This window comes from Triplophysa dalaica, chromosome 24 (genome assembly GCF_015846415.1).
Source record: "Triplophysa dalaica isolate WHDGS20190420 chromosome 24, ASM1584641v1, whole genome shotgun sequence".
Taxonomy (NCBI): Eukaryota; Metazoa; Chordata; class Actinopteri; order Cypriniformes; family Nemacheilidae; genus Triplophysa; species Triplophysa dalaica.
The window spans coordinates 13,083,362-13,097,122 of record NC_079565.1 but is presented as its reverse complement, the minus strand read 5'-3'; the positions used below and the strand labels follow the sequence as shown (position 1 = coordinate 13,097,122).

Genomic DNA, 13,761 nt, shown 5'->3' with positions numbered 1-13,761 from the left:
CCGTATTTAGTATTTTTAACAAATCTTGTTAGTGTCCATTCCAAGTTCAGATTTTCATTTCAGAAATAAATTGGTCTCCAAAATGAATTTAGATTACATGTCTTGAGATCAAATGGCCAGTATCATAATAAAATAAATATATTCAGTCCAAATTTTTACTGAATGCTGAGTGTATCTAGTGTAAGGTCAGCGTTCCAGTGATGTCATGTCCTGTTTGCAGTTATCCTATGTGTTTCTGTGCAGTGGTTTGACTGTTAGCATGATGGGCTTCTCAGGGAGAATGATCAACTCAAACGTGCTCCTCACCTCCACCTGTCTCTGCTTCTCAAACCTAAAGTTCTCCAGCATCTGCACACATACAAAAGAGAGCAAAGAAGATAAAATCTAGTGACTAATCGTATATAAAGAAAAGTGGAAACATTGTGCTGTTACAGATACAGATTTGTATATCACTGGTAAAGCAATTAACTTAAGTCTGCCAAAGAGGAAACAAATCAGAAAAAGAAAAGGGCAGAGAACTGAACCTTGGGGTAGACCACGAGAGACTGGAGCAGGTTAGTTTTCTCAGTGCATTTACTGAAAATTCCTATAAAATGGTGATGTCATAGGCTGTTCCTTACCATATCTATAAGCCTACCAAATTTCAAAACGAAACAATCAAAAGTTTCCCTAAAAATAAAAAATCAGGTCGATAATCTAGGTTTAATAACACCAATACATTGTGAATTGATGGTTTCAAAGAGATCAAAATAAACATACATGAATGAGGAAAAGCTGCATCTCTGTTTCAGCTATCCTGCGACCCAGGCACTGGCGTGGGCCGAACCCAAATCCCAGACTCTTAAAGTAGTGGCTTTCACTTCTGAGCCAGCGAGAGGGCCGGTACTGATCCGGATGTGTGAAAACCCGATGATCACGACCCATAGCGTAGAGACCCAGCTGTACCAATGTCTGATCAGTACAGAACACATGCAAACAGCCCAAAAATAAATAACAATGCAATTTATCAATAAAATGTAAAGTATCAATGTAGTCATCAGTGTTGGGGTCAAACTCACCCCAGCTGGGATATGGTAATTCTGAATGACAATATCCTCAGTGATGTATCTTTGTAAGCTTACTGCAACAGGATGTAACCTCAAAAAAATGTTATGTAATTATTTATCAACAAATAAACAATTAAAATATTAAATAAAGTGATTAACTACCTCAGAGTTTCCTTCAGGGCTCCTTTAAGCAAAGGAACCATCTTGAGCATCTGCACCATGTCTCCCCTAGAGGCCACACGAGCAGCCGAGATCTCTGCCCGGATCTCCTCCTGGAGGTCTGGGTGACGAGCCAACTCATATAGCGTCCACAGCAGTGTTATAGATGTCTGACAAACAGACAGGTCTCAGAATTACTCACAAATATCAGCTATCAGTTATTATGAAAATATTGGTGATTGATGATTTGGCATACAGTATCCACCCCTCCAGCCATCAGCTCTGTGACGCTTGCTTTGATGTCCTCGATGGACAACTTGTCTAGCATTAGAAGGCTTGCCAGCACACCCGGGTACTTCCCATTGGCTTCAGGAGCTTTCCTCAGCTGCCTGTAGATGTTCTGGATGCATATGTCCGCTGTTTTATCAAAGAAATCAGAGATACGGTAAATTACTGAGTATTCCAACTGGGTACTTCACAGATACTGTATTTTTCTGTTCAAATAAATGATCGTTGAATTCTGTACAAATCTAATGCTGTTTTACCCTGGTTAAAGATTCCGTCCCAAGCATCTATGTGGTCCTTCCAGATTTTTGCCCCCAGGCGACGGAGCAGAGCCGGGGGAAGATATAGCATTGGGGAGGTGGTCTTGAACATTTGGGTGATACAGTCAATGAAGTGCTGGGCATCTGGATCGATGTAGTCTAACAGCAGACCCAAGCGCTCGCCGTACAACACAACACTCACAGCTGACAGAAACAGACCGAAATGGATGGTGTTCGACTTACATTTATCAAATTAATACTTAAATTAAACTAAATTCTTAAAATACACTCATGAATTTGTGAACAAAAGTCAATGAAATAAAAATCCCCTTTGTTTGTGTATAAAAGTGCATTTAAATTCATCTTATAAACACGTATCAGTAGCATTAAAGTCACTTGGATTATATAGAAGTAAAATAAAATTTAAATAATCTGTTCATCACGATAATATAAAACACATCAATATCAAAAGAGGATGTCTTATATAATGCAGCTATAGTAATATAAATGCAGGTGTCATTTTATGTACAATAATTTACAGTAAAAACAGTAAAAGTCTAAGACCTTACATTCCAGCGCATATTTAAAGAGCTCGTGGGATAGATCTGTGGTCCATTCATTTTTACCACTCCTCTCAATCTTCTTATAAACACGAGCCACAAAATCCTGACCGACTTCATCCAGTAGAGGCACAAAGTTGCCCTGAACTTTTGGTGAAATGACTTCCCTGTTTAGAATAATCCTATTATGTTTCCAGTCCTCGCCATCTCTGGGGAACAGATCAATGTGTTAACGAATATTTCAGTAAACAGAATAGCATTTATGGACAGAAGTTGCTCACTTTAGCAGTACACCGTATTTGCGATTCCTGTAGTCCCTGTACGAGGTCCAGGCTTCCACCCTGAGTCTTTTGGGATAATGACCCTCAGCTTTGAACAAGATAGCAGCATCTTCAGGTTTGATGATGTTGACACTATCATAGTATCCAATTTTTTCCCTGTTCAGATTGATAAAGAATGTCCATGGTAATATCATTTGGCCTAGAAAACTTTATTTTTATATTATATTTCTAGATATTCTATTCTATTAATGAATATTAAGTAGCTATACTGAAGAAGCAGGGTCCATGTAGATTAGTGATAATTATCCTATGCATGTACTCACTATGAGTTATTTTTAGCCAATTAAATATATTCTAACTAATCATTTAGTGGAAACATTTCATTTACTGTATACATTTTTATTAATATCAGGGTTTACAATTCCCTAAACTTGTATAAAACATGCACATATATATGCAATGATATTTTACCTGTAAATAGGACCGAAGATATTAAAATTGTGCACCATAATCCGATGAATATTCCTGAATCCATCCATTCTCCAGAATGTATAGAGATTTGCCAGACTGTTCTTCCATAGCCCAGGTATCTCATTGAACGGTCGAACTGTTGAGTTGTCCCTTTGATACAGAGCTTCTTTAACAGCAGGTACACTTGAGTGATTGCTTCTCGCCTGTGGCAGTTCTTTCAGTGTGGAGAGAAACTGACCCGAACGGCCACTCAGACTCCACCTGGCCATCACACACACACTCACACACTTCCACTATCTTGCTCTCTCTCTCTCTGTCTAATGGAAAGCTGGTTTCGGTTCTTATATGGCCTCCTACTCATGTCAAAGATGATGCAGGAGTGCACCAAGGACATATGCTTGGACCACCCTAATTCTTCTACACTCAATTTTCACTTGGCACACCATAAAATATGCAAAAATCAATTAGGGAAGAGACACATCATATATACAATTTAAGAAACAGCCATAAAGAATGTTTACAGTATGGATTCTATTTTATTATAGAATCCATACTGAAACATATTTGGCAGCACAGTGCTGCATGTGCTCCCTCAAAAAACATATGTCAATGATGGAACTGGACAGAAAATGTGGAGAATTCACCTTGTAGTAGAGCTTTCTCTATAAACAGCTGTGTGTAGGGTCCAAGGGCAGGCGAAGTCAGAGGTCAACTCCCGAGCGTAACAACCTTGTGCAACAAGGCTACTGACCAAACCAAAACATAACCTCAAGGATATATACTAGGCTAGTAAAACATAATCTTAGATGTAAGATGAATATATATTTTATTTGACAAAACAATCTCATAAATCAGCAATAAATAGATTTCAAACGGTCTAAAATATTTTTACATATGCAAATATGTTCATTTAAACACTTTGCTCACACAACACAAAATCATAAACTCACGTGAACACACTGAAACAACCAGGAAATGTATAATGACCATTTAAAATAGAACTGAATTGTAAAACGTATTTATGTGTTAACCTGTCCGATACATTATATATTTTCCTTTGATTTCAATAAACCATCTTCATGTGGTCTTAAGGAGTCTGATGAGTGTTTCTAACTTCATGGCTGTGTTCAGATCTCCCTGTACTTTCAGTCGGCCGCTGCTGTAGGCTGCGAACGGCCTCAGGTCACCCTGAAACATGTCCAGCAAATCCTTCTCACTCACACACAGGGAAACATCCGGCTCTCCAGGTAGGACACCATCCCCACAGGCTCCACAACCTCAACACAGAGACAGAAAACGCTGAGACAGCATTCATTATTTCACTATAGCACACAAAACTGTCTAGAAATGCTTAATTCCCTTTTGGGATAATGAGTCTACGTAATATTAATTTATAAAATACGAAGGTGGTCAAGAATTACATGGTAGTCATTGATGTCCCAGAACTGAAAATTGCAAACATTCTTCCAAATATCTTTCTTTGTCTTCATCTGAACAAAGTCATTTATACAGGTATGAAATTACATGAGGGTGAGTAAACAATGACAGAATTTTAATTTCTGGGTGAACTATCCCTTAAGTCCTACCTTGTGTCAGATCCACATAGTAGTTGTTGGTTTGTCCGGAGTCAGTGTTGATGTGAAAGTGGTAACGGGCTCTGACCTGTTGGACCACCTCTTCAGATAGCACTGATCTGACCCGATCCAACAGTCCATCAACACTGCTGCATCTCACAGCTGCGACTGGGCCTGAAGTCAGCTCGTCCGCAAAATCCACCACATCTAAAAAGAAAAGCACACACACAAAAAGAGACTTTACATTACTGTCCATATGTGTTTTCAAACTCCTTCCTCATTTAAATCACAACACATCAGCAATCACAGAAGACAGATATCTCTATATATACAATACTATATTCAAATTGCTTGGAACTGCCCAGACATAACCTAAAAACACCTTTAATGCTTCAGACAAAGTCTTTATAAACATACTTTTCTTGTTTTACACTATAAATACAATCCTTAAAGCCTTTAAATGAAAGTATGTAAAGAAAGGATTGTAAATATCACCTTTACTGGCACGAGATGCAGCCGTCTGGCTCAGGAAATGCATGGCGAGCTGCTGGATTGGCCCGGTCAGACCTTCTAACCCAGGAACAGATGGGGGCATGATTAATGTCCCCGACTGACCCCTGTCTGGGTCCCGGAGCACCCCCTCTAGCATGAGCTCCACGCGGTCCACCTCCAGCCCCCACGGCTTTGTCATCTCGTTCATGTCCATCTGTATCTCACACGCATTTAAAAAATGTTTTTACTTCTACGGTGTTTTAGTGTCACTTATAAATGACCAGTTTAAACTTATGCAAATGACTCTTGAAAACCCTACAGAGTGAAATATTTAGGGTTTATATTTAATCCTAAATAAAAAAACTACCATAATTTACCCTCACGTCATTGTCATTTTAAACCCACTTTTCCTTATTAAGTGAAACAATACTATATTCACACAATTAAAATGAATGGGCATCTGGGCATTTGAGCATCTCACCCCGAGATGCTCTCCCAGTTTGATTCTCTCTGTCTGTATCTCCCTCAGGGTCTTTTTGCTGAGGCTTTGCATCATGGCATTCTGTGTAGTGAGTCGCGTGGACGCGTTAAGATCCTGCACGGCCACCACTGACATCACTGGACTCCATATCCGGAACTGAATATCTGCTCCAACCGACACCAGTCCACCATCTTTAGTGGTCACCTGTTGGTAGAAAGATCGGGAATTTCAATGTTATGAAACTAGATATTCTGGAGATGTCTTCATATAAATTTCAAGATGAGAGTGTTATACATGTATCTCGTATGGATTGTACCTTGCAGGGTGGAATATTAAAGGCTTTTGTCCGCAGGTCGACTCTCTGCCACTGATCGATCAGTGGCAGAACCAGAACCACACCTGGACCTTTAGGTGGACGGATCCGACCCAGACGAAAAACAACGATCCTCTCATAGTTTGGTACAACCTGGAAATAATATTCAGCACTTAAACTTTCCAAAAACGTCATATAAGATCGAAAATTCTCTGATCCTGTGCATGAAACTGACCTTTAAAACAAACCATCCAGAAATAGGGAAGCTTATTAAGATGACCAGGAAAACAAGGAACGTTACAATCAAGTTGCAAATCCAGGACAGAAATCCTTGAGATTTGTCTGGAAAAGAAACAAGATATTTATATTTCTATAAAGTAATCAAAAAAAAGAGAAGACAAATTTAAAAAAGAACACGATAACAGTCTTAACTATATTAATGTTTTTTTTTTATTCCACTCTCTATGAGTGTGAGTATACTTTAAAGTACATTACTAAAATATATACAGTATACTATGAATAATATAAGTACACTAGTAAGATTACTACACTTCCCTTACTACAGTATTCTGTATTCACTTTCACAGATCCTACTATACAATACATGCAGTACTATAATATACATAATACAAGTTATTATATTGATAAAATAAAGAAAATCTATATACAACACATTTAATATACTTGTAATGTTTTATTTAATATTTATACATCAGTTCTCTCTGGTTCTCTAATCTGGTTGGTTGATAACCGTGAGACATTCTAGCAGGATCATCACGTGAACTGACCGTTGAAACGCTTCACTGACTGTTTGTATCACTCATGCGTTAACTGCGTTACTCTGAAGAAGTTAGATTGCTAGCAAACAAGAACACGAAGCAGTTTATCCTTTCCGAATGTTTACTTGCGTGATGCTTTTTCTTAAAAACAACTGGTATACAATAAACAAGATATGAAATTAATAACTGCACATTCATTCGTTTGGTAAAGCCTACACATAAACGCGAGCACTGCGATCTCTGCACATGGGTGTACATGTGATGCGATAGGGCTTTAAACATTATACTGATGTATAAATGCAATATCGCTGTTGTAGTCGTGTTTGTAACGTAGTGTTCTTATATCGGCACCATGAAGATATAAGAACAGAACATACACTCCTACTTGAGCAATATTGCATTAATTTAAAGAGTTTGGTTACAAAAGGAGATTTATTAAAATCATTTTTTTAAATCATGTTTTTGTTGTGTATTCCAATTACTAGCAAATCAAACTGCAGTTAGCCATAATTACAAAAAAAGAAAGCTAATTAACACAATAAAAAACATGATAACATAATAAAAACACGATTTTTGAAGGCAAAAATTTAATTTATCTAATTTTGGAACCTAACTCTTCATTTGCAATGTTCAGAGACTTACCTGTGAAGTCATTTTGAGCGACTTTGGGCACATAATCAAATGAATGTCCTCTCTGAAGACACTGACTGTAAGTTAAAGCATCATGTGATGATGCAAACATATCCAATGTTTTACTGCATCCCTCTTTCTCTGACAATAACTGATACTCATAATCTGTTGACTTCCGGAACATTTTCGCTGAGATATTATAATGATTTCATATAAAACTGAATCAAAGCATTTTGTAATGCATCCGTAGCAGGTTAATCAAAACAAACATCACTTCCGCGTTTTGAAGCTTATAGATTGGCGTCATGTGTGGGCCTTTTGCGCCCTCTAGAGTAACGGAAGTAACATGACTTGTGTTAAGATTCAAATGTGTAAGGTAAACCAAAAATGACAATCATGTATTTGACCCTTTAATGCAAACTTTGTTTTTAAATAAAACTGTAAAGGTCACAATGTTGATGCTGCAAAACCACACACCTCCATCATAAAAGCATCATTAAAGTTACTCCAGTGGGTGATTAAATGTTTTCTGAAGTAACACAAAATGTGTTTGTGAGAAAACAATAATAATTTGATCTAATTTAGCTGAACTTAAACAAAACAAATGAACATCTGTGTACTACATTAAAATATGGCGACGCTGACTCTCACTGGTTATTTGCCTGTCTCGTGATGAAATTTGATCAAACAATGAGACAAGTGAGAAATAAGAGATTTGAAATATTTTATATTTTAGATAGAAAAAATATAAACATCTGGAACGGCATGAGGGCGATTTGAATTATGAAAACAATTTTTATATATGGGTGATCTATTTATTTAAATGCACTGGGTACAGAATGCAAAATTATATCAATTGTGTGATAGTATTGCATTATGTATGGTGTTAAAGTGGGGAATCTGATCCCCTGCCTATTTGTTAGTTTACCCATAATACAAAGAAATGAAGAGTCTATCATTTTTATGGTATATGCTTAATTTAACTGATATTAACAGAATATCAACTGAAAAAAATCCATATAAAACACATTATATAAGGGTTATAAATTGATTTGCATTTCTGTGAGTGAAATAAGTATTTGATCCCCGAGCAAAACATAACTTTGTATTGATAATGGCAAGCACGTTTCAGGCAATATTTTGGTCCATTCCTCTCTAAATCTTTAAGGTTTCTCAGCAACTTGATGTTTAAAAATTTTTTGACAATGTTTTTCCAGATTTTCTGGTTGATATCTGTCACTATCAGTTAAAATAAAATAAACCTACCACAGACTCTTCATTTATTTTTAAGTGGTCAAATTTTCCAAATCAGGAGGGGGTCAAATATTATTATTATTCCCCAACTGTACGTAGACCTCTAAATAATGCCATACTAAATGTTATATAAAAAGAAATACAGGAAAATGCAATTATGCATTTGCATTTTTATTTATATGTCCTACAAATAAAAGGCATATCTTCCAACTTTTATCAAAAGTGTCCCCTTTTAGAAAGGGTATCTGTGTACAATTGCTTTCAAACTTCATCAAACACATTGCTAAAAAATATTGCATTACAATGATACTGGAAGGCGATTTGCATTCTCAACATGATAGAGAAACAGGCTGAAAGAAATATCTAGAATCTCACTTAATTGTGAAATGCAAAGCAACATTACGGGTGTAAAACTAACACAAATAAAAAGAGACGTAAGACATACCGTTGAGAGACATAGAATAAGCAAATGCAAATCAATTATATACATTTGAGATTTTTTAGCCTTTAGACAGATTCATTGGCATAATAACTATGGCAGGGAAGCAAAGCACCTAAAGTCCAATGGATTTTGCACCTCGTGCAACAGTCTGTCAGTTTTTGAACATATCACACAGAAGTTTCTCCATCGGTGTGTTCCCAATTGTCCTCTGAAAGAAGAGCTGCTCGATTCTCTCTGAGCTCACAAAATGTAAAGATGGAAGGAGAAGCAACAGTCTGCCAAACCTGCGGAAAGAGATTCAATAAATAGTTAGTATTATGTCTTCTTTTAAAAATCACCTAGATTTTAAATTCTTACTGCAGGTGTATGTTTGTGTGCATGTGTTTTCACTCACCTGGCAACTTGACTGGGATACAGTGTGTGTATATGCTGAGCTAACAGCACCTGTGACTGATCTTGTAGGTTCTCCACCTGTTCTGGATCTTTCAGCCCTCGTGTTTCTGTTAGAAAAAAAAAGACGATTCATGTAGAAGTAATCAGATTCCCCTATCAATTCATTGCGTTGATTTTATGGGGTTCATGAATGACCTCTTGTGGTACAAGAGGGTAAACGCACCTGGCTTAAACAGAACGATGGCTTTCAAGCAAGCAAACTCAGTTGGATCCACTTGAAGGGGTTTGAATCGGCTGAACACTTCTTGTAGGACCCTCACATCTGAGGCAGAGGGGCTGCCCTTGCCCTGTCCTGGGGGCGAGAGATCAGGGAAGGACAGCAGGGGGCAGTTGTCCAAGGGTAGAGACCACTGAATCGCACACAGAAGGAATAGCTCGCTCCACGCTTCTTCCAGCAGAATCACCTTAGAAAAACAAAGAGAGGGGACTCAAGTCTACTGGATGGCAATAGACTGATGATCCAAAGTAATATTTTATGGTATCTAATAATAATAATTATTTTATATATTGTTTATCTATTATGACAAATATTTAAATGAACTAAATTTACTAACATTAATAATAATAATAGCACTAATAATAATACTACTAGCCAATTTTTTTAATTATTGTTAATATTTAAATTAACTAAATTTGCCAATAATAATTAATTATTAAACATTAATAAAAATGTTATTACTAGATTATTTATTTATTATTTCAAATATTTGTATAAACTAAATTTAATAACAATTAAATTATAATAAATATTTTATTATTATTAATTTGTATTTATATTATTGCTGTTGTTGTTATTATTTTTTGATCGTTTTATTTTTCATATTAAAATAATCACATTGATTATATTGACCAATTTAAAAAATGTAAATTTACTAAGTGACAGTAAAGATTGAAAACTGCAACGTTTGTATAATATGCTTTTATCGTCTTCATTTTTCATTTTCATTTAAATATTTTGTGAAATAACTTTACAATTGACTCTTACCTGGTCCCTGAAAGGCAGGTGGGAAAACACAGGCAGGTTCTTGGCCCATTTGACAGACATGAAGAGCAGGCGGGCCGAAGTCTCGTACACACTCTCTGGGCCCCGTGTGGGATAAATTGAACTTCCGTACTCTGGAGAACTTCTCTCAGGTTCATTACTAGTCACGTCAATATTTTCATCCACTGCAAAAATATTTAATATTGTAAAATGTAGGGATGTTACAACATTATGGATATTGTGTTATTGCAATAGAAAAATTGTCTCAATATTCACATGACTGTATAAAATGATAAGGCTTCCGGGCCTAACATAGAGAATGTTAGAAAAAATAATAGATTTTACCTTTGGCAAGGTCAATCAGGTGCAATTATTTTATTTGATAAAATCTCATACTATAACTCATACCTCTAAGCAACAGTTATGATAGAGGATAAAGAAAGCAGCACGCTTGTTGCATGTTTCAAGTCATCATTTGTCTTTTAAATATTGCAATAAATATTGTACCGTGGACTGTATACTGAGGTATTATTGTACAGTGAGATTTTGATATTGTTACATCCCTTGTAAAACGCAATATATTGTACACTCTTAAAAACAACTGGTTGCTTCACCCATGATTAATAATTTAGGTAATTTATATTTGTTTTCCAAGTTAATTTACACCAAAGCTTGGGTTTGCACATATGGGTTGAAACAGCAGAGACAGAAGCAGAATGTAGCTCTATATAACAATCTGTTGTCCATCTACTCTAGTCACCTCAACAGCTTTGTTGAACAAAGATAAACATGTTGTCTGGTTTAAGATCACCACAGGATTAGTTTGCTCCTCACCCTCTTCTGGCTCCAGTTTGGCGCAGGTCTCAGCCGTCATGAGGCTAGCCATGAAGCGATGGCCATTCTTTGGACTGCTGGGATGTCGACTTGTATCTGTGGAGCTGATGATGGAGCAGATGGAGGAGCCCAGCATCGGGCGGTTGATGATGGAGCAAGTGGAGGATGACGTGGGCTCAAAAGTGGTGGCAAGGTGCTCTTTATCTCTGTTGACATCCAGAGCATCTAGCCTAACCTGAGAGGTACTGCGGGGCTGACGTTCATTCTGAACAGCTGTGAGATGGTCGGAGAGGTTGAAAATTATCTGAAATAAACAAACTGATAAAGGAAAAGATGATGTTTTTCTCACCATCCTTGTTCATCCCAGCCTGAAGGCATTTCTTCAAGCGACAGGCCTGGCACTGATTGCGATGGGCTTTATCCACAGGACACATGCCTGTACCAGCTTGACATCTGAAAATGTCAATATTCGAAATGAAAATGTTAAAAAAAATAGCTTCTTATAACATCTCTGGTTCTAAATATGCGAGTCGTTTTCTCACCTGTAGATAAGTCTGCGTCTCACGCTGCGCTTGAAAAAGCCACTACAGCCGTTACAAGTGTATATGCCATAGTGTTTTCCACTGCTGGTATCCGAACATACTTTACAGAGGAGACCTGAGTTTAAGACTTTGCCCGGAGCAGGACTTTTACCTGGAAAAGCAAAGAAAACAACCTGTTAGTTCACAATTCCATAAATCTCTGAGATTTTATACATTTTGACCCAAAAGGAAATAAAGTTTTATGATATTGTATAAAAATATTATGAAAGTTGGGTAAATTGTAAAACTGATATTGATAAAACCTTTAACACTTAACATGTTTTACTTCTTTTCATTCAACACTCTTAACAAATAAATCGACCCACAATCGCAATTTGTAGTAGTTTTAACACGTTGCAAGTCCACTATACAATGTTAAAATATATATATATATATATATTGTTAACATTATCACACACTAATATTAAAACACAAATTAATGCAGTGCAAAATCTAAAACACAGATTTACATTGACAAAATAGTTTATTGTGACCTATTTTGATACTCAATTGAAGAAATATCATTAACATACCCTCCTGACTGTCATCCGAGTTCCTTGAAGACTCGGAGGATGCAAACTGTACCATGGACATCTCAGTCATCGGATCATCCATTTGTTATACTGCCAAAGTTCCCAAAGTGCACCCTGGCTTTGAGGTCAAATCTGTTGCTGCAAGAATCCTTGAGCTTCACAATGAGATGAATTGTCCAACGTTTAGTCTTACTTTCTTCAAAGGTCCTTTAGTGAACTAGTCAGTCCTGATGATGATCTCTGGTTTGGATTCTGTAACTCTCTGTCCTGTCAAACTTCTCGTCTGTTGGTTTTTTATAGTGGGGACTGTCACCTACTCATGGGGTGCCGGACAGTGAGTAACTCTGAACTCTACCGCGGGCTCCCTAAAGGAAGACAAGGGGATTAGCAGCATGCGCTGTGTAAGCAAGTGCCTATTTGTCATCCCTCTTAATCTTTAATGTCCATCTAGGGGTGGATCAATCAGTCACACTCAGTATTAGCTCCATCCACAACAAGTGAGAAAATAATAAACAAAAGGATTTGGGTTGAGTCATATCCGGCTGCATCTCTCTCATATGCTGTTTTCAAGGTCTTTTGGCATCACTTATGGCACATGGTTAACTTTCATATTGATTTTTGTGAATCCAGAGAGATTTGGGAATCAATATTATTTTCATGGGTCAACACATGTGTTTTTGTTATGATTTAACAGGGATGCAAAAGAGATTCTTCACTTGTGAATTATGGAGGGGAGGGATCATTCCAAGCATGTGGCTTTCTTTTTTTTGAAGAATGTTGCTAACCATCAACAATGAACTCCATTGACTTCCATTGTATGAACACAAAACCACAGAGACATTTCTTAAAATATCTACTTTTGTGATTCAGAGAAAAAGTCATATAACGGGTTTGTACCACATGAGGGTGAATGCATGATGATAGAGTTTTTTTTGGGGGGGGGGTAGCTCTTAATGTTGTTATTTATTGAAACCAGTTTATTTATTTTATAGTAAAATATATATTATTATCAATAAGAAATATTAAGATATATCATATATATATCTTTCATATATATATTTGACTTTTAAATGAACTAAAAATGAGTCATAGTCCTATAAGTAGAGTCTGTAGAGAACATCTGCTCTGAGATTCTTCTCTAAAGTTTTATGATTTCATCATTATTTAATCCTCAACTGCTCACCAGTAAAATGAGGCAATGCTAATCTGCATTGGCTCCAGTTCCCCAAATCCGCTTGTCATTACTCAAAAAATGCTGTCAAATATTGTGTCGAACAGTGATTGACTGCGGCATGTTTGCTTATACAGTACGCACACTAAAATCACTTCACTGTTGTTGACAAGCAACACA

General features: G+C 36.7%; 3 protein-coding genes across 3 annotated transcripts; all 3 read right to left on the bottom strand.

Annotated features, from left to right (window-relative positions):
• Positions 1-209: 209 nt before the first annotated feature.
• On the bottom strand, positions 210-3,391 carry LOC130414250 (cholesterol side-chain cleavage enzyme, mitochondrial). The gene is made up of 9 exons (XM_056740065.1): positions 3,063-3,391; positions 2,592-2,747; positions 2,320-2,519; positions 1,751-1,954; positions 1,462-1,622; positions 1,209-1,375; positions 1,059-1,137; positions 760-951; positions 210-348 (listed from the first exon to the last, which is right to left on the bottom strand). The coding sequence occupies exons 1-9, from the start codon at positions 3,329-3,331 to the stop codon at positions 226-228; spliced, it is 1,551 nt and encodes a 516-aa protein (XP_056596043.1). The 5' UTR covers positions 3,332-3,391; the 3' UTR covers positions 210-225.
• Positions 3,392-3,871: 480 nt separating this feature from the next.
• On the bottom strand, positions 3,872-7,594 carry stoml1 (stomatin (EPB72)-like 1). Its single transcript, XM_056740066.1, has 7 exons — positions 7,344-7,594; positions 6,158-6,264; positions 5,926-6,075; positions 5,610-5,813; positions 5,132-5,342; positions 4,649-4,843; positions 3,872-4,339 (listed from the first exon to the last, which is right to left on the bottom strand). The coding sequence occupies exons 1-7, from the start codon at positions 7,513-7,515 to the stop codon at positions 4,140-4,142; spliced, it is 1,239 nt and encodes a 412-aa protein (XP_056596044.1). The 5' UTR covers positions 7,516-7,594; the 3' UTR covers positions 3,872-4,139.
• Positions 7,595-9,004: 1,410 nt separating this feature from the next.
• Positions 9,005-13,043, bottom strand: nr2e3 (nuclear receptor subfamily 2, group E, member 3). Its single transcript, XM_056740261.1, has 8 exons — positions 12,411-13,043; positions 11,839-11,989; positions 11,646-11,749; positions 11,297-11,569; positions 10,466-10,647; positions 9,644-9,884; positions 9,422-9,527; positions 9,005-9,311 (listed from the first exon to the last, which is right to left on the bottom strand). Exons 1-8 carry the CDS (start codon positions 12,490-12,492, stop codon positions 9,179-9,181), a joined length of 1,272 nt encoding a protein of 423 aa, XP_056596239.1. The 5' UTR covers positions 12,493-13,043; the 3' UTR covers positions 9,005-9,178.
• Between the last annotated feature and the right edge of the window lie 718 nt (positions 13,044-13,761).